The 20,986-nt window shown below is 38.3% G+C and overlaps 1 protein-coding gene across 2 annotated transcripts in view; it reads left to right on the top strand.

Annotated features, from left to right (window-relative positions):
- SYNPO2 (synaptopodin 2) overlaps positions 1-19,541 on the top strand; it is a 171,729-nt gene extending 152,188 nt beyond the window's left edge. The window contains exon 3 of one of the 2 annotated variants that reach the window (XM_019025663.3): positions 15,694-19,541. In XM_019025663.3, coding sequence (XP_018881208.1) covers positions 15,694-15,808 — 115 coding nt within the window. In that variant the 3' untranslated portion in view covers positions 15,809-19,541. The remainder of the gene's footprint in view (positions 1-15,693) is intronic. The other variant, XM_004040320.5, reaches the window with a different exon arrangement.
- Positions 19,542-20,986: the final 1,445 nt, after the last annotated feature.

Here is a 20,986-nt window from a genome sequence, read left to right on the forward strand (position 1 = left end):
AAGAATCTCTAAGGAATTGGTTGAACTAATATAATGTACTAATTTAAGGTTTCATTCCAATCCTTCCACAGTTAGATCTTTGGTTTGGAGTTGTTTTTGTTTTTGTTTTTGTTTTAATTCACACTCAGAGTCTGTTGGTTGTGGTTGGATTACTTATTACTGTTTATCAAATGGTGCAGATCATAATTCTTCACGTAAGTCCAATATGGGCTAGATTTTGAATTCTGCATTATGAAATACTCACTGAAATGTCACAACTCATTGTGGGTGGTATTACTGAAATAAACAGCAACACTAAATATATTACTTAGAACTTTTAATTTTAATTTTACATTGAATGAACTAATATGATTTCCTTTATATACAGCACTTTAGTATGAGCAAACTATTCCCTTCGTAGTGTAACATATAGCTTTCCACTTTTTGTTCCTAGTGTAAAATTAAGATTTCCCCACCTTAGAGATAGCCCCACCTTAGAGATTCTGATTTACTAGGTTTGGGTGGGACCTAGGAATTTGTTTTTGTAACATACAACCCAGGTGATTCTGATGCTAATGCGCTGTGAACTACACTTTGAATAACACTTTTCTAACATGCAAACCACTTAAGTCAACTTTATTCTTTAAAACCCATAAATAGTTTTCCTGTTTATCCAGTCAGGGACAGCCAGACTTGTAAACTGCACCTGCTTCCACAGTCTTAGTGCCCTGTCTAAAAGGAACAGGCGCTGAAGCACTCATCTTGCCGATTTTATTTCAAACGTCCAGGAGATGGCAGCAAACTCTCCTTCCCTCTCAGTGCTTCACAGGCAGCCATTCTAAAGCTCGTTGCATTACAATTTGCTTTGAATATTCTTTTTTTAAAAAAGACAAAAGACTAAAGGGGGCCTTGAGACGTGATTTTTATCTGACCCCCTGCCTCTAATCAAGAATGAGTATAAATATTTCTAGGGATAGAATAGAATAATACAATTTTATTATCTAGAAAAGAGATTGAATTTCCTCGGCTATTTTTTCTTATCTCTGGGGAAAAAGATTGTATGACTTCCCTTGGCTGTTGGGCCCTAGACTCTGTTATCTCCAAATCCAAAATTTTCTTACTAATAACTAGCTTAAATCTATCTGGCAGTAATCTAAACATTCTTATTTTGGGATCTAGGCTAATGGAAAATTTTGAAGCACTTTGAATGCTTATTAGCTTTTTAAAATGAAAATAAATACGATTATAAAACTTTCAAAAGAAAAAGGAAGTTCATGCACTTTATGCATCATAGGGAAAGAGCCCAATATTTTTGTTTAACTTTAACATTAATCTTGGCAAATAGAGTAGTATGTCAACAAAATGCAAAATCAGTCAGAGGCTGCTTATATGTTACAAGAGTGTACGGAACAAAGAAACAGGCAGGCCCACTTGGTGACGGCTTTGATCCTAACAAGCACATTGTTTTCAAAACTTTGAGGCACTAAAGTTTATTTCTAAAACAGAAAAGATGGTGACGTGTTGGAAGTTCTGTGATGTGAAATATATGTTTTTACATTTACCAGTGGGAGGAGAAAAGACTAATGGGAGAGCTGGATATTATGAATGATGGGTTAATGCTGGAGCCTAGGTCACTGCACAGGTTTGATGCCATGTGGTCAATGAATCACTGATCTGTTCATTGTATTTTGTTTGTTTGGTTGGTTGGTTGTTTTTTTTTTCTTTTGTTTTTGTTTTGTTTTTTTTGTTTTGTTTTTAGGCAGAGTCTCGCTCTGTCGCCCAGGCTAGAGTGCAGTGGCACCATCTCTGCTTACTGCCATGTTTTTTTTGTTTTGTTTTTTGTTTTTGTTTTGGATAATTGCTTAAGAATTTAGACATACATACTACTAAAGGATCTCTCTTTTCCTCGTTTTCTCTCAAATGTGTATTGATGAGGGCCTATCCATTTTAGTCTCTCCAGAAGTTACTTTTTATCTTAGGCTAAGATTACATATCCATAGCAGTTAAGAGGGCTGATGTAGTATTTTAGCTAATTCATGATGTTTTTGTAAATTCATCAATGCATTTGCATGAATTAATACTAAAAGTGAAAAAAATTGTTTAACAATTGTAATAGTCAATAAATACCTAACATCAAATCAAAATGAAGGCAAACTTTGGGATGGGGAGAAGTCAGGAGAATACTAAAGAATGAGATCCTTTTAATAAATGTGTGGTCTACATGGCAAAATTTGCTGTAGTATTAACATACAATGTTATCTTTAGACAATTATACATTGCAGCTTCATGAATGCATTAAGAAAGCTATGCCGGCCAGGCGCGGTGGCTCACGCCTGTAATCCCAGCACTTTGGGAAGCTGAGGTGGGTGGATCACTTGAGGTCGGGAGTTTAAGACCAGCCTGGTCGACATGGTGAAACCCCACCTCTATTAAAAACACAAAAATTAGCTGGGCGTGGTGGCACATGCCTGTAATCCCAGGTACCCGGCAGGGTGAGGCAGGAGAATTGCTTGAACCTGGGGAGCAGAGGTTGCAGTGAGCCCATATCGTACTGCTGCAGTCCAGCCTGGGTGACAGAGCCAGACTCCGTCTCAAAAAAAAAAAAAAAAAAAAAAGCTATGCAAATAAAAACCAGCTGTAATAGCAGCTAAAGCCATGGGCAAAATTAAGTATTTGATCTTTAATTTCGTATGTTTGATAAGTAGACACACATTCCAATACCTCCCGAGACATCCTTTCAGTGATTAATGACAGACTACAACTTTATCTGGAATTAGTGTTTTCAATGGAAGTAAATGCTGCTTATTCTGAAGAAATGTAACTGGGATACTTCTGATAAAAGATGTTTCCTAAGTTTCCCATTTGTATTTGAAAAGCACATGATTGTGACCATCATTGTATACTTCGCTTTAACCCATGTTTCTCCTCCAGCAAAACAATCACACATTTGAAAATCCCACATAGTTTATGGCATCTCCATGTCTCTAAAATGAAATGACATACATGAAATTATTGTGTAAATTCCCTCAAACAGGAAAGATATCATTAAATAAAACTTATCACTTGGACCAGAGATGTGATAAAGGAATTGAGCATAATTTTTTTTCTATTCTGTGCTTAAGAAAACAAGCTGTTGATGCCTTTCCTGATGAAGAGCTGGATTTATGATTCCTAATTTTATTTTTATTTATTTTATTTATTTTTGAGATGGAGTCTCACTCTGTCGCCCAGGCTGGAGTGCAGTGGCATGATCTCGGCTCACTGCAACCTCCACCTCCCAAGTTCAAGTGATTGAGATTCCTAATTTTAAACCTCAGTCTGGAGTCATGTTTTTGACCAGGAAAACATAAATATGATAGGGAGTAAATCTTACATTTCTCAAAGAACAGTAGGTTAAACAATTTCCCCAGGGCCCAGGATATTAATCAAAGGTTCCATTTAATAAGCTTAGAAACATAGTGGACAGAAAAGCAGTTACAAAGGCCAACTCAGTCATTTTCCTCATCCTGTATTCTCCACATCTTTGTGAAATTATGTTGTCACACACTGTGTAGTTGCTGATGTGTCTTCGTCATTGCCATTAACTCGCTTTGAATTGTCAGAGATTTTTAATGTAATTAGAAGTTGTGACAGAGGATGCTTCTAAACACATCAGTGGGAAGTTTTGGGAATGTTATTGTGCAGAGGCCAAATCAAGTTTGTTACATGGTATGCACACATTTCTTAAGAATCCTTGTTTTTAACATCATAACAGATAAGATTTTTCTCTAAAAAAGCAAAAGGCATTTTAATTGGGAAATAATTTTGCTTAAGGGCTATTAGCTCCACTTCAAATAGCAGTCACATAATTATAACTGAATACAATACAAAACATGTTAGTTTTCTGTACTGATAATCATGACTCTCATAATAAATTAAGTGCTTACCATGTGCCAGGTACCAACATTTTTCTTTACAAAAACTTCCCACATGCTAGATGCAGTGGCTCACTGGAAGCAACTTGAGAGCCTGAGGTGAGAGGATGTCTTGAGCCTGAGAGGTTAAGGCTGCAATGAGCTATGATAGCACCACTGCTCTCTAGCTGGGGTGATAGAGCAAGACCCTGTCTCAAAAAAACAAAAACCCAAAAATCTCCCACAAGGTCAAAAGATTGTTTATTTTAAACGAGATCAACATTCTTTGTTTATTATGAAAATTACTTTTTTCTCCATAGAAACTGACGAAGTCTGAACTTTTTATGTATACTATTCACTTTTTCTACCGTGGGAATCTAAATGAATGACGTTTACTATTTAAATCTTTTGAGGAAAGAGAGAACTCCAGAAAATATTTTGAAATGTGTTTAACATTTATTTTTTATGTTTGAACCAATTAAACTAGACTTTTATGAAAATAAACTTAAGTAAGGCTGTTCCTCAAGAATTATAAAAAATTAAAACAGCAATCCCAGCTACTTAAACAGAACACAGTCTATATTAATACAAGTATTTTCACAGGTTCTAACTTGTAGAGTGACATACTTCTTTTTTGAGAATAAAGAAAGGTAAGAGGGTAAAAATTGCTGGTATAGTAGTTTTTTCTGTTAACAGAGTTAATGCCTTAACATACATTAATTAAATAAAATTTTATTACCTATAGCTTTACTTCTCCAACTTCCCTATACAAGCCAGTATGTGCTTGTATAGGGAAAATTACCTAATTTAGGGTAATATTAGGGTAAATTACCTAATTTACATGCCTCACTTTCCTTATTTGCAAAATGGAGGCCATAGGTTGTTGAGAGGATTAATTGAGGTAACAAATATAGTGTTTAGAACTGTAGCTAGTACATACTGAAAGTTTTATACATTTTAGTTATTATTATCATTGCTTCAAAGATGAAAGAGACAACAAAAGTATATGCACACATTCCTCCCTCATGTTGGTCTTCTCGACCTTAAACTGTGTATCATTACTTTTATTCTTTTATAACAGAAGGTTTAAAAAAAATCAAGAAGTGTATATTTTGGCCCACTTAGACCTAGCAGGGAGATGAGGTCAGTGGTAATTTTTCTGGCCAACCCAGCTGCCTGCGTTCTGATGACAGGAGGGCAGCCGGGGTTGGCACAGCAGCCTCGGAGGCGTGCACTGCTAATGCCACTTCAAAGGCAAGTCTCCCTCCTATTTTTGTCCTGGGTCAGCAGCCTGCCTATGCAGTTGCCTTTTGAACAAAAGGTCCTGCCAGGTCTCTGACACCTTTAGGGCCACACAGTCTCTTCCCACAATAACAAAAATAATCACCATTTGTTGGGCTACATGGCATTCCATTTATAAACACAATCTTTACTCTGCCCATAATCTTGAAACGGTAGCCAGAAATACTCCCATCTTACAATTAAGGAAAGTAAGACTGGGAGAAGTTGAATTGCATGGATAACAAAAGACAAAGGCAGAACTTTCAGGTCAATGTGACATCCAAGTTTCCATTCTTTCCAATATAAGATGCTGGCCTCCATTGTCATTTACAAGCCTTACGCTTTCTCACAAAGAGATTTCCTAGAAGCAGAAAGTAAAACTTTTTATTTAAAAGTCTGTTGGTTTGGAAGAGAAAATTTAATCTAAAAGTTAATCTAAGATGACTGGTGAGTAACAGAACCAAGATGATATGCTACATACAAGACCCTATCTCTTATTTTGATGTCAGAGTATGTCCATTGCATTCATGAAAACTATTTATTTTGTTTATTTTTTTTTTTTAGATGAAGTTTCACTCTTGTTGCCCAGGCTAGAGTGCAATGGCACAATCTCAGCTCACTGCAACCTCTGCCTCCCGGGTTCCAGCGATTCTCTTGCTTTAGCTTCCCAAGCAGCTGAGACTACAGGCATGAGCCACCATGCCCGACTAATTTTGTATTTTTAGCAGAGACAGGGTTTCACCATGTTGGCCAGGCTGATCATGAACTCCTTACGTCAGATGATCCACCCACTCGACTTCCCAAAGTGCTGGGATTACAGGCGTAAACCACTGTGCCCAGCCCGTGAAACTATTTAAACAACATGTGATTACTTGGCCACTTTTCTATTCAAAAATATGGTTTATTAGTCCTGATTATGTGCCCTTCTTGGCAGACAGAATGATACTGTGTAATTCTGCTGAAAGAAATAGAAACTCTCTTCCATTTTCTAGATAAGAGAGTCCTAAAACAGAATTTCCAAAAACTCCAGTTAGTGGAGGAAAACTTAAAATCCTCTTTAAGAAGGCAAGTGTTAGGGAATGAGGAAAAGACTATTTTATTGAGACTAGAACAAAATGACCTTCAAAGTGTTTTTATCCTCTAACTTCAAGCTTGATTGTATCTAAATCACCTCAAGGGAGCGTTTGTTTTATATTTAAAGACCTTTAGGTAAAGGGATTCTATATCTCTATGCAGAAATTTTTTCCAGTGTTGAACTGTTTCTACCGTCAAGAAAATTTTCACTGTGGGCTCATTAAAGCTGGGAGTGACTCTAAGAGATTAGTTAGTAGAGGCTGCCATTTCCTAACACGTACTTGCAGTCTCATGATAAACGGTAAATCAACTTTCAGCTTGCTCTTCTTCAACCCTAACTAATTCCAATCTCCTTTATTGTTTTCTTCTTAGGTCTTATTTAGTTAATCTTGCAAATGTATTTCAGGTTCTCTTTAGGGTTCATGCATAATTTTCTAAGACTTTTCTCAATTGTGAAATCAAAGCCGTTTGAAACTCTTACTGACCTGAATGCAAATCATTTATTTGAACGTTAAAAATCTTCCACCTGTTTAGAAAAATTGGTTTGTTCATAAATATTGGCTAATCCTGTCTGTCTTGTTGAACATGACTTGGGGTGCATATTGGTTTGCATATATTGAAGGTGGTGAGGATAGTTCTGTTTGTGTCCCTTGTCACATGTAACTGATGTGTGGGAGGGGCTACATCTTGTGAACTGACCTAAAATTCTGGTGAAGATAACCAAATTTTCAGTTTATGACAGCCTGATGTAGAAATTATCATTCATTCAACAAATATTTACAAAGCACCTACTATTCTGGTGCCAAGTACTGTTCTAGGGAAGCCTTAAGGAAACAAAAACCTTTACCCTTAGATGGACCTTAATTTCTAGTGGAGAGAGAAAAATAAACAAAGTGATTAAGTAGAATATTTATTATGTTAGATGAGTGTAAGTCTAAGGGAAGGATTAAAGCAGGGGAGAAAGGTAAGGAATTTTGAGAGAGGGAGGGAATTGCCAAGCTGAGTGATCATGTAATATTTGAGTAAGTCCTGAAGAAAACAAGATAGGAGTCATGCTGGTACCTGGGGTGAGCAAGTACAAAAATCCAGAGGATTGGAAAGTACAAAAAGCCTGAGGCATAAGTGTACCTGGTGTGTTCAAGGTTCAAGGCCAGTGTGGCTGGAGGAAAGGGAGAGGAAGAGAACATGAAGAAGATGAAGTCAGATAATGCAAGGAGCTAGTTGGCAGATTTTGTGAGGTCTTGTAGGTCAATGAAAGGACTTTGGTTTTTCCTTTTTTGAAATGAAAAGCCATGGGAAGTTTTTAATCAGTGGACTGAATAACATAATCTGACTTGAGTTTTAACTGGGTAGTTTTGGCTAGCATATTAAGAATAAACTAAAGGAAGCAAGAATGAAACTAGGGAAATCAATTAGGAGACAGTAGCAATAATCCAGGTGAGAATTTTTGGTAGCTTAGTCCAGGATGCTACCAATGGAAGTTGAGAAGACTTGGTCAGATAGTGGATGTATTCTGAAGTCAGTGCTGACAGATCAGGTGTGGAGTGTGAGATGGAGAGCAGTCAACACTGATTCCCAAAATTTCAACTTGAGCAAATGGAAAAATGGAGAATATCTGTGGTTTCTTCTATTTGTGTATCCCTTCTAGGACCTCTGCTTTTCAGAAATTCTAATCCATGATTAAAAAGGCAAAAGAAATACTTTTTATTCCTCTTCACTTTTCTTGGACCTCCCAGAATCTGTGTATGATAAAGTATATGTTTGTGATGATCATTTACTGATCATGTGTTTAAGAGAGAAAAGAGTCAAAGGAATTGAAATCATATTTATCAGTTGATGCCCCTTTCCCTACAGTGCATGTGTAAGCAGGGTTTCAGCCAATTGTATCGCTTTCAAGGTTTATGGTATAAAATAGTTTAAACTTTGACTCATGACACATACATCAGATTTATCTTCTTTGGCTTCTAGGACAGTTTACATTGCTTTAAAATTCACTTCCTTGTGCTAAGTAAACCTCAGATTACACTTTCTTTTTGCATGTCAAGTGTTCCCTGCCAGTTAAATTGGTTACTAGACAGCTAGACAGTTTAACAAGGAAGCTAACTAAGATGTTTTATTAACAAGCTGTGTGGATAAACCAACATTTAATTGACATGAGAAGATGGTTTATGTTAAGCTGAGAAAGGCCCTCAGCTCCTCTGAGCTTTTCTCCTGCATGCAGAGCCCCGGATATCTCACCTTCACGCAGCAGAAGTGCATCTAAATGCGATGCACTGTATTCCCTACGGCCTGGTCACCTGCCTGTTCTTGTGACAAATGCCAAGATGCCAGTATTCTTTAATCCAAATTTAATCAAAATTTAAATGACCTTTTCCCAAATTTCTAAGATCTTACTCCATTTAGTTTGCATGGTTTTGAATCATTTTTTTAAAAAAAAGATGTTCTCAGGCTGGGTGCAGTGGCTCACACATGTAATCCCAGCACTTTAGGAGGTCGAGGCAGGCAGATCCTGAGGTCAAGAGTTCAAGGCCAGCCTGGCCAACATGGCAAAACCCCATCTTTACTAAAAGTACAAAAATTAGCCAACCATAGTGGTAGGCACCTGTAATGCCAGCTACTCAGGAGGCTGAGGCAGGAGAATCACTTCAACCTGGGAGGCAGAGGTTGCAGTGAGCCAGGATCGCCCCACTGTACTCCAACCTGGGCGATAAGCGCAAGATTCTGTCTCAAAAAAAAAAAAAAGATATTCTCTCAAAACAATATCATTGCAAGTATAGTCCAATTAGATTTAGGAACTCTGGTATGAGACTGCCTGCCTGGGTTCAATTTTCCACCCCAACACGTACTAGCTTTCTACCCTTGGGGAAATTACTTACTTTCTTCAAATCTCACTATCCTCTGGAAAAATAGGGATAATAATAGTGCCTCTACCTCATGGGGTTGTGACGATTACATGAAACACTCCACATAAAGAAATTAGCCCCCACTGCCTGGCATACAATAAGCAATCTATTAATGTTGGCTATTTTTAAAGGCAGAGGTAGAAAAATGCCTCCTTAGTGTTAAGCCCTTTTGTGGGACTATATAACACCAGATGACTCATGAGTTCAGTGGGAGTCTTGCATGCATTATATTGGGCCAGCTAAAGATTGGCGTGTGCTCTCATGGGTTGAATAACTAAAGAACAGAATGCTCTAAATGCACACAGACTGAATGTTCCATATGCAGTATTAACCATACCATCTGCCAGATGACATGGTCCCGCAGTCATTTTGAATGATGTCTTCACTCAGCACGTGGCCTTGTGTTTATGTACACACATCTACTTAAGAAGATCAAGATATTATACCTGCATTAGCCTTGCCCAACAAACTGGAGGAAGAAGGATGTGGAGAACTTGAGGAAGTGAATGACATAGATATTATTTCTCCTCAGTTTGAAAAATAACAGATAGCAACAGGATAGTAAAGATATTCAAGCAGGGTGGAAGAAACTGGGAATGTATGAAGGAATGGCTGCATAGAAGTACAAGTAGATGTAATCCATGTTAGCAGAATCACTGGGGTAAAGCCATGGGAAGCAAGGTTTGATTCAATGTAAGAAAGAAGTTCCCAAAATCTAGAGCCTAAGGATTGACCAAGATGCTCTGGAAACAAGTAACCCCTCTTCTCTAGAGAAAAGACTCAGTGAGGTATAAGCTTTCAATTTTATTCGAAGTTATTTCTTGGAATTGATTTGTGGAAAAATATTTCCAATTTTAGCTTATATTTTACTTTAAAAAGAAAAATAGGAGAGAGGGAGCTTTGTACTGTACTGAAAATGATATGACAGGATGTTGAAGTTTTACCCAAGGCCCCCAGATAGAACAGATGCTGCCCACTGAAGTGAGATTCCAGATTCAAATGCAGACTTTACAAAGAATATAGTAGCAAACGACTTCCACAGTTCTTGAAACCTTCAGCCAGGTCCCAGTGATTAAAAGGGGTTGATTATGGCAAGGAGAGAGGATTCTGTGAGAAGGAATTCCAGAGCGCTGAAGATGTGTGTGTTTGGAGTAGGTGGCGTGGAGGGGGTTTCACCTTTTTACCTCAAGCTGTGTGCAAGAAGAGTTTCAAAGTGTCTTCTTAGAGAACTTCATGGGAGATACTTGGATGAGGATGGGTAGGAGGTCAGAGTGGGGTCTGAGTGCCACTCAGGAAATTTGGAGGGAAAGGGACAGGCTGACAAACTGTTTTGGCACAGAACCAGGAAATTTTCTTCTGCATCCCCACAGGCAAATGATGTGAGTGTTCCCCATGGACCAGGCCAGTCCAGGCTAGGAGCAAGGGAGAGCTGGCTGGGGTCAACCTGGGGCCTCTCCGCGGGGGCAGATGGATCCTAGTAGCTACACACTGTAGGTAGACAGCTTCCTAAGGGAGCATATAGGATGAGTTCAAAGTCACCCCCTAGAACAGAGAAGAATTAGCATGAATCAAGGACTAGAGGTAAGATGTCCCCAGTGATGGGAATCTTTCAATATCCCATAAAAATGTCCGTCTCTGGGCCTATCTGGCTCCAAGAGTAAGAGGCCAGAATATGATGTTGCCAAATCAAGTAAAACCTTTCTTCTCCTCTTTTATTCTACTCCTTTTCTTCCTCCAACCCCAGGGGGCCAGAAGGCAGAGTTAGCGACCTGAGAGAAGAAGTGGAAGTAGAGTGAAGAAGTCAACCATACTCTTTCCCTGAAGGAAGGCAGCCTTTCTGAAGCAGGCCCCAGCTGGGGAAGGAGAGGAGATTTAACTTTAATAAAGTTGAAATTGGAGTTTGTTATTTCAGGGGATGGAATCATCTATTTCAAAATAAAACTGGTTTGAGTAACTTAAGGTAACCATTGAACTCTTCCTAAAAGTAAGCAAAATGTCCCAGGATCTGCTAAGTTTTCTTCCAGTGGCAGCGGAAAACTTTTTTTTATTAAATAAAGTTTAAAAGGTAGTGGGAGACAGAAAGAAGCAATTTGATGGGTAAAGTTAATTTAACATCTTGGTTACAGTTAAGTGCTCTCATATAAAAATATTAAATTCCCTTGATGATGATATAACCCATGATGGAAGTGACAACCCAGGACCTAATCCATGCTATGCTAGGATTCCAGCATCAGACATTCAAACTCCAAAACAAAAGAAACACCTCTGTTACTTTCAGGTTCCTTTGGTCATTTCTGGCTCAGGGCATATCACATGGCTTCATTCAGCCAGCCAAACAGAGAACAGCCTGAGCCTTGGAACTATGATGGACAGAAGGAAACAGCACCAAAAAACACTGTGAAAATTGCTTTGGGGAAATACATTAAAATTAGAAGTATGGGTGCTGGTAGAGGCTAGAGGCTTGCAATATTTTGGACACAAACAGAAACTACATTGTACCTATGGAATGATTTATTTATATCCCAGTTGGATCTCTAATCTAAAATGGTTTATCATTTTATCCTCTATTACTAGCACTTGAAAGAATGTGAAGGCATGTTCGTCAGTCTGGGGAAATGTAGAAGAGCCATGGTCATTTTGCTCATTGAGCTGGTCGCTCTTCTTTCCTCACTGCTGTTACATTTGTCATATGCATGTTTGGCATGAGATTTTTGCTTTCAGCTTCAGTCCTAGGTTTTAATTTCCCTTCAGAAAGCCTTGGCTTACTCTTTCAATACCATACCTCAATATTTTAGTTTTCTCCCTGCATATTCATCTCCTTGTTAATAGGATATCACTGAACAATATTTTGAACTTTCTAAATTCTGTCAAGTTTCAATTCTTCTGAATATTTTCAAACTCAGTGCATGGGAGAAACACCAAAAAATAATTCCTCTCTTTCATGTAATGTTTTGGATGTCTTATCACTGCAGTGTATGCTTTCACATAGTACTTAATACTCCCAAGTATATTGATAATTCTTTTTCCAGTTATTAGCCAGTAAATTAAACACCTGTATATATGTTCAGGGGCCTCACTGAAATTTCTGTAAAGTCTTAGCTCCCTTTATCTATTGCCATCCCCTCAGCCTTCTATCTTTTAAAATACCTAAATAACTGACTAAAGCAGTCCCTCAAGGTGCTACATCTAATTGATGCAGGATTTTTTTTAGCCTCTTTGCCAGACTCGCAACAGGGGTGCCCTGTTTACTCAGCTCACTGTGCTCAACCCCTTGAGGGAGGGAGCACATGAGTGAGCGAGTGTGGGATCTGGCTGGCCACTCCGGGCGCCAGCAGGAGCAAACTTCATGTGGGGCCCACAGCGGTGCCCAGGTGGGGGTGCTTGCGACCCCAAAGCCCCAGAGGGAGCGTTACAGTGCTCTCTTAGTTCTGCCGTCCACAGACGGTGGTTTGTTAGCAGCTCAGTTGGCCTCTTGCCTCATTGTGTGGGGTGGCTGCCCTTCATCAGTGAGGGCAAAGGGCCGGTGTGATGGCCTTTCTGGGTACCTGCACTCGGTGGGTCCCAAGCTCTTGTCCGGCATCCAGGAAGAATAAGGTCACACAGACAACTGAAGGGCAGAGAATTTTATTAAGCTACGAAAATGGCTCTCAGTGGAGAGAGGAGCTAGACAGCGAAGGGGATGGGCAGGTTGTCTTCCCCTGAAGTCAGGTCATCTCTTCTGTAGTCTGTCCATCTCCCTCGAAGTCCAGCTGTCTCTCTGAAGTCTGGCCGTCTCCTCTAAGGTCCGGCCATCTGTCCCTCTACCGACTGAGTCTGGGGTCTTTATAATAGGCACAGGGTGTGGGTGGGGTGGGCTGCAGGTAGTTTTGGAAAAAGCAACATTCCACTGGTAAAAAGACACTATTCACAAAGAACCTATCAGGAGAGAATGGGCAAACAGGAATGGAAGTTCTCACTTTGGGCTGTAAGTTTCAGACTATTTTGGCTTGAAGGTGGGGTTTCACCAGGGATCCACCTCTGTCTGCCTAGAATTTGTCTGCCTCCTGCCTCTATCATAATCAAAGACCACACAAAGCAAAATCATGGGACTCTGAAAACTCTCCTAGGGCCTCTGTAGACCACTGTTGTTCTAACTCTTCCATAGAAAGGACAAAAGTGATATACAGACACACACCACAACAGACAGCTACATTTCTCTTTATCACACTGAGTCTTACCACTTCTCACAGTTTAGAAAACTTCCTATTTTTTCCTGTCAAGACAGTTAAAGAGTCTCTTCTCTATCTTCTCTAAACTGATCTTGTTTCTTATTATTTATTTATTTATTTTTTTTTTTGAGACAGAGTCTTGCTCTGTCACCCAGGCTGGAGTGCAGTGGTGTGATCTCAGCTCACTACAACTTCTGCCTCCTGGGTTCAAGTGATTCTTGTGCCTCAGCCTCCTGAGTAGCAGGGATTACAGGCCTATGCCATCACACCTTGGAGAATTCTTTTGTATTTTTAGTAGATGCGGGGTTTCACCTTGTTGGCCAGGCTGGTCTTGAACTCCTGATCTCAAGTGATCCATCTGCCTCAACCTCCCCAAGAGGTGGGATTACAGGCGTGAGCCACTGCACTGGCCCAAACTGGTCTTCTGTAATTGACTTAATTCAGCTACTGTGGGGCTAAAACTAGTACTGGATTGTGTGCTTATTGAGGGCAAGGACTTTATCATCTTTAAGTCTTCAGCTTATAGAAGAATACCTGGAAATATTAGGTGTACAATATGTTAATTTATGTTAAATGAGTTTGTGAAATGAACACATACATAATGTGAAATAGAAACTAAGGCCTTAAAGATGACTAAAAGTCAGGATTCCCCACACCTCACCCAAATATAGAGTAAGGAGAATTATGAGTGGTTCTGAATTAAGACAAGATTAGTGAAAGCAAGTTTTTGCTAAGATTCAACCATTGTAAGTAAAATTTAAATGATTAAAATGAGAGAATCAAGATTTATTATATTGGACCCCTTATTCTTCAGATAGAAACCAGGAATGAACCATCTACCTTCTTTGTGTACCTAATAAAAAAAAAAAATGAAACATTTGAATCTGAGATATTTTGCCTAAATCCAGGTATTGATATTCACTTTAAAGTTAAGAACTTGATTAAGAGAAAAGCTGTTGAAACTGTTTATGAAATTAGAGCACATTTTTAAGCATGGTAATGTTTTTTGTTAGGAAACAGGATGTTTTGATACTTTCAAAGTTGATACTCCTGTCCCCTAGGTGTACCCTTTCTGCGTTTTTGCCAAGAGCTTATCTCACATAGCCTCATGCATATTGGAATGTGTGAAGATGTAATGTGGATAGCCAGCCATCAGCATTCCTAGAAATGCAGAGGAGTAAATGGAGAGAATGAGAACAAAAGAGGTTTCATTAAATTATATTGCTGTAGCCAGGCACCGGGGCTCATGTCTGTAAGCCCAGCAACTTGGGAGGCTGAGGTGGGAGGATGGCTTGAGGCCAGGAGTCTAATACCTCCAGCCTGGCCAACAGGGAGATCCTGTCTGTAAAAAAGATTTTTAAAAATTTAGCCAGGCATAGTGGTGTGCACCTGTAGTCCCAATTACTTGGGAGGCTGAGGCAGGAGGATTGCTTGAGCCCAGGAGTTTGAGGCTGCAGTGAGCCATGATCATGCTCTGCACTCCAGCCTGGGCAACAGAGTGAGACCCCAACTCTATATAATAATAATAATTAATAATATTGCTGTGTTATTAGTCAAGCTGAATATTAAGTATACACAGAGGAATGTTGCAGGGATACAAACTCTCAAAGAAACGTAATACACATGAAAGGAAGCAAAATGCAAATTAAACAAGAGGCAGGAGTTATTCCCTCAGAGACAAAGGCAATACACTCCACTTAGGAAATAAAAATCCATGTGATCTTCACCATATAAATAGATTTTGAGCGGAAAAGGGCCAGGCATTTAATCATACCAGTAATGTTAACTACATCTGAGGAGCTCTGGTTTGTTTTTGCTATATTCATTCACTAAACCAACATTAGATAACAGATTAAAAGTCACTTGGGAAGAGTAAAAAGCTCAGTAATTTACAGCTTGTTTCTGAGGTTATCAATAGGTTTTGTTTATTTTGTACCAGGAAAGCAGGATAGGAATAAGGTTGGGATGTGAATTCACATATGCTTATGTGGAGGGCAGAGAGAAGGAAAGGTGGTTCCTAGTGATGACAGAGCCCCCGCCCTGCCCCTAGTGACTATGCCTAAGAAAGATGACAGCAATTGGGGCTATGCGTTCACAGATGGGGAGCAACTAGGAGGGCCAAGTGCAAAAGGTAAGATCAAGTGGCAGCCCACCATTTCCACTTGGCCCACCTTTGCAAAGGTGGGGACAGGCAGCCTGTCCTGGCTTTAAGACTAAGCATTCTGGGGAGTTAATTTATTTTTATTTTATTTTTTTTTTTTTGCAGTGCTTGGTAACGGTGCTAGGAATACTTTGGAGTAACAATCAGCACAAACCAAAATGAATGAGATATATTAATATTTTCATTGTTTTTAGGAGAGTGGGCACTCCCTTTCTGTTCCTGGAAGATCAGTCCCACCCACCATTTCTACATCTCCTTGGGTATACCAGCCTACTTATAGTTACTCTGGTAAACCAACTGATGGACTAGAGAAAGCAAACAAGAGACCAACTCCTTGGGAAGCAGCAGCAAAGTCTCCTCTCGGTCTAGTGGATGATGCTTTCAAACCCAGAAACATCCAGGAATCCATTGTGGCAAATGTGGTCTCAGCAGCTCGGAGGAAGGTGCTTCCAGGGCCTCCAGAGGATTGGAATGAAAGACTGTCCTATATTCCTCAAACCCAGAAGGCCTATATGGGCTCATGTGGAAGGCAAGAGTATAATGTCACAGCCAATAATAATATGTCCCCCAACTCCCAATATGGTTCACAGTTGCCATATGCATATTATAGGCAGGCTTCAAGAAATGATTCCGAAATCATGTCCATGGAAACCAGGTCTGATTACTGTCTTCCAGTAGCTGATTACAACTACAACCCACACCCAAGGGGATGGAGACGCCAAACATGAAAGTTAGAAGAATGGATCATGTGCCAACTGTAGTTTTTTAAAAAAACGCTCCTTTGTAGGGTTTTAAACTTTTCTAATAGATTTAGATTCACTTTTGGTCTTGGCTTGTTCTCGTAAGTCATTTATCTAAGTTTGTGTTTCTGTGTGTGTGTGTGTGTGTGTGTATGTATGTGAATATACACACACACACAGGTGAGTGTGAATACTTCCTTGTTGGCTGATCCAGAGAGCATTACTTTGAAGAAAATTTCACTATCTGCGTTGATGTGCTGGCATTTATATGTAATTCATAATTTTGATTCCATTAATAGGTAGTCTATGCAACTAAACTCTACTCAATTAAAGTAAAACTAAGTATTTCTTCATTGCACCTTAGTCCAGGAAGAAATTAATGGAATATGGTGTGCTAATTGTCACTACCTATAACATGAGGAATATAACATTGCAGAAATTTCTCATAGGGGCATGCCAGTGAGCAATTATTTTATAAAAATATTTTCCTCGGTGTTAAGTATTTCTCTGCAACTTTTTTTTTTTTTTTTTTTTTTTTTTTTTGAGATGGAGTCTTGCTCTGTCCCACCCAGGCTGGAGTGCAATGGTGCGATCTTGGCTCACTGCAACCTGCGCCTCCTGGGTTCAAGCAATTCTCCTGCCTCAGCCTCCTGAGTAGCTGGGATTACAGGCATGCACCACCACACCTGGCTAATTTTTGTATTTTTAGTAGACACAAAGTTTCACCATGTTGGTCAGACTGGTCTTGAACTCCTGACCTCGTGATCTGCCCACCTCAGCCTCCCAAAGTGCTGGGATTACAGGCGTAAGCCACCGCATCTGGCCTTTCTGCAACATTTTAAAAAAAAAATCTAATAAATCTTAGATTTTTAAAAAAGAATTAAAATGTGGGAGTTCTCGGAAAGAAAGAAACACATGAGAATAAGATTATTATACATTTTGGAAGGACTTTTGAGAAATGATGTGATGTGTAGAGAATAGAAAGATTTAGATATATGCCTGTGACAGGAATAGATTCTGGGTTCAGGTGTCCCCATCTGTCAAATGAGAAGATTGGATTATCTAATCTTTTAGATCCTTAACAACTCTGATATTCTGAGATTCTCTCATGTGTAGAATGCCCGCTGATGCATTGTTTATTTTTTTTGCTCATAATATAAATATCAGATTATGTTTAGGAGTGGATTAGGTAATTAGTGTCACTACATGTATCATTAAAGGTCCTAAAAGGAATTGTTAGGCGGCAGGCTTTGTGTTACGTGTTACATGGAGTGAGGGTAGATGTGAAGATTTAAAACGATTGATGGATTTAAGGAAGTGGTACATAAATATGTCTGTTATTATGCAATCATAGGTCATGATAATTTATTCAGTTATAGAAAACATGCCACAGAAGCCGATGTAACAAGTGGTGCTTCTTTAGAAAGTTGTCATTAGGGTGTTCTGAGGAAGTTAAGCAGCTGCTTCATCAATCCCATGACACATGCCTTGTTAGCATGCCCATCAAATAATCAGATCAAACACCTGCTCCTTATTGCCATACCCACGAACTGTTAAATACAAAAAAATTCAAAGTATTTGACATCTTAAGCAAATATCCAGAATATTTTTAAGTAAAAAACCATCTTAAGTATTCAAAATTTCCTTGGCTTTTTAAAGGTGATAATTTTGCTTTGTGTTACTTTTTTGCTCTTGAATGTATCGTTATGATGGTCTCTTATAATCATGGTATCTTTCACAGAATAAAAATTAAAAATAATGCCAGGGTGCAAGTGACCAAGGCCTTATCTTGAAAGTTAAAAAAAAAAAAGTAAAGAAATCACAGTAAGTTCTATTAGTGATGATAGAACCAGATATAAAATTGTTCAGTGATGGAGAAAAGAAACGATAAATACTTTCCAAGGTTATATTGTTAAATTATCTTAAATTATCAAGGTGTAAGATGTAATGATCCCAAGAGTTTTTATAGAATCCTAAAAAATAACACCTGATGTATAGATTAGTTAGCAAATTCTCAGAAATCCCCCACATAAAAGCCTTACTTTGTTCAAAATTTATTATAGTGGTTTAATCATCTTAGATTTGAATGTTTTAAGATAGGAGAGACTTAGCAGAAAATACTTGGCTTGCCAGGGCCACGTTCTACTTCATTGCTTTCTTTTATAAGTGCAAGGAGTTATTTCCATCAGTTGACATAGATATTATTCACTAAAATTTTCAGCAGACTCAAAATAGAGAGGAGACTTTAAACTTACATGTTAGTATAAAACAGACTTCTCTCTCATTGCATGCACTAGATCAATATTATCATCTGTATTAAGCTATCTGAATTTATTCGAGACATTAAGAAAAAGACAGTACGTGGCGGGAAAGCTGCACATTTCTCACAAGGAAAAAAACATTCTATATTTGTAGCAGAAATCAGTGGTTTGAAAAGTCATACTTTGCAGATATGCCATTGTTAAATCATCCTAAAGTGTACTGTGGGTATTCTTCTCCAGTATACTTGAAAATGAATAAAGTTAGATTGCTCACATTGAAGCTAATGGTTGAGACAAGACACCTGCCAGAGTGAAGTTTGATTCCTATGGGTGAGAAGATGTAGATGACTATTGTTCTCACTAAAGTTCTAAAATAATAGCAAGTGTAGAGAAAAGCCGTTGCTTTGAAAATACATACCACATTTGTTATAAAGCATTTGTTTGTTAGTAGCAATCACATAGGTAGAAAGAGTTTGAGTTTTACTGTGGATTAAAAAGCCTTCCCTAAAAAGAGAGCATGCCAGTCATAGAGACACTAATTTGGCACTTTTCCTCCTTCTTAGGTTTGAATGTTATACCAATGCATGTGTTTGAAATATCCATTAAGATGATTTAAAATTTGTCTTGTATTTTGAGTTTCTTAAATGCATGGATTCTTGTTCATTTATCTCTGAATATGTCTCTTTTATATTTTGGCACAATTATACACATTGGAAAGGGCCAACCTGTTAGGGCTCAAGTATGTATATGCAAAAAAAAAGTTATATCAAACAGGCACAGTTATTACAACTAGAGAGAAATTCCAGAAATATTTGTTTTTTAAGAGAAAGTAAATTTTCACATTAGATTTCTATTCAAAGTACTAATATCTACATGGTCCACACTTTTCTATTTTAAAAAATTGTGTTCTCCTGTTAAATAGATTAACATTTCCACTTCTGTTTATCACAAAAGACTGTATTTGAAATATGCATACGGAAAATTGAAATTATATTAGTAATAAATGTAACTTGAAAAATCAAGTTTAGGAGCCTTTTCATTTTTTTCTTATAAAAAGTTGTTCTGAATTACTCTTTACTACAAAGATTTACTCCTATCTACCACATATTTTTCCATTTTATTTTCTGTGATAGCTTCTATACACATCAAAATAATTTCATGCTAAATGGGGCAACATTTTAACTGTAACATTTAAAAACTTTTTAAAAAATTCCTGAAAATACAATTAATTTCACGTGTAAGTTAAGAATTTTAGGATCCAAACATATTTTAATACTATTTTTAACTAATTCTTTCCTTCATAGTATATTGAAAATCAGTCTTAAGCACAAGCATAGCCAATGGTAACATGACTTGACAACATGTTGGTTGAATGCCTACAACCACTCTGGGCTCTGTCTCTAATCTTCCGTGTTTGTCTACCCAGTCCTTCCAATTACTTGTCCTCTTTTGACTGGTCCAAGACTGACCTTTGTTAAACTGAAGCCCTCATTACAATAAGGCATATTTAAGCAAAACTTTTTAAAAAGTGACTTTGGCTCTTTCTACACAATATTAAAACTATCAGCTGAAATGTGAACTCCCTGGTCAATTGGTGTCATATAGCACACCCTTCAAACACTTTTTTTTCCTGGTAATTTCAAAATAAAATGGCATTCTGATGAAAAATATATATTTTTTCTTTTATTATTATTATACTTTAAGATTTAGGGTACATGTGCACAATGTGCAGGTTAGTTACATATGTATACATGTGCCATGCTGGTGTGCTGCACCCATTAACTCATCATTTAGCATTAGGTATCTCTCCTAATGCTATCGCTCCCCCCTCCCCCAATCCCACAACAGTCCCCGGAGTGTGATGTTCCCCTTCCTGTGTCCATGTGTTCTCATTGTTCAATTCCCACCTATGAGTGAGAATATGCGGTGTTTGGTTTTTTGTTCTTGCGATAGTTTACAGAGAATGATGATTTCCAATTTCATCCCTGTCCTTACAAAGGACATGAACTCATCATTTTTTATGGCTGCATAGTATTCCATGGTGTATATGTGCCACATTTTCTTAATCCAGTCTATCATTGTTGGACATTTGGGTTGGTTCCAAGTCTTTGCTATTGTGAATAGTTCCGCAATAAACATACGTGTGCATGTGTCTTTATAGCAGCATGATTGATAGTCCTTTGGGTATATACCCAGTATTGGGATGGCTGGGTCAAATGGTATTTCTAGTTCTAGATCCCTGAGGAATTGCCACACTGACTTCCACAATGGTTGAACTAGTTTACATTCCCACCAACAGTGTAAAAGTGTTCCTATTTCTCCACATCCTCTCCAGCACCTGTTGTTTCCTGACATTTAATGATTGCCATTCTAACTGGTGTGAGATGGTATCTCATTGTGGTTTTGATTTGCATTTCTCTGATGGCCAGTGATGATGAGCATTTTTTCATGTGTTTTTTGGCTGCATAAATGTCTTCTTTTGAGAA

The sequence above is a fragment of the Gorilla gorilla genome, chromosome 3 (genome assembly GCF_029281585.2).
Source record: "Gorilla gorilla gorilla isolate KB3781 chromosome 3, NHGRI_mGorGor1-v2.1_pri, whole genome shotgun sequence".
NCBI lineage: Eukaryota > Metazoa > Chordata > Mammalia > Primates > Hominidae > Gorilla > Gorilla gorilla.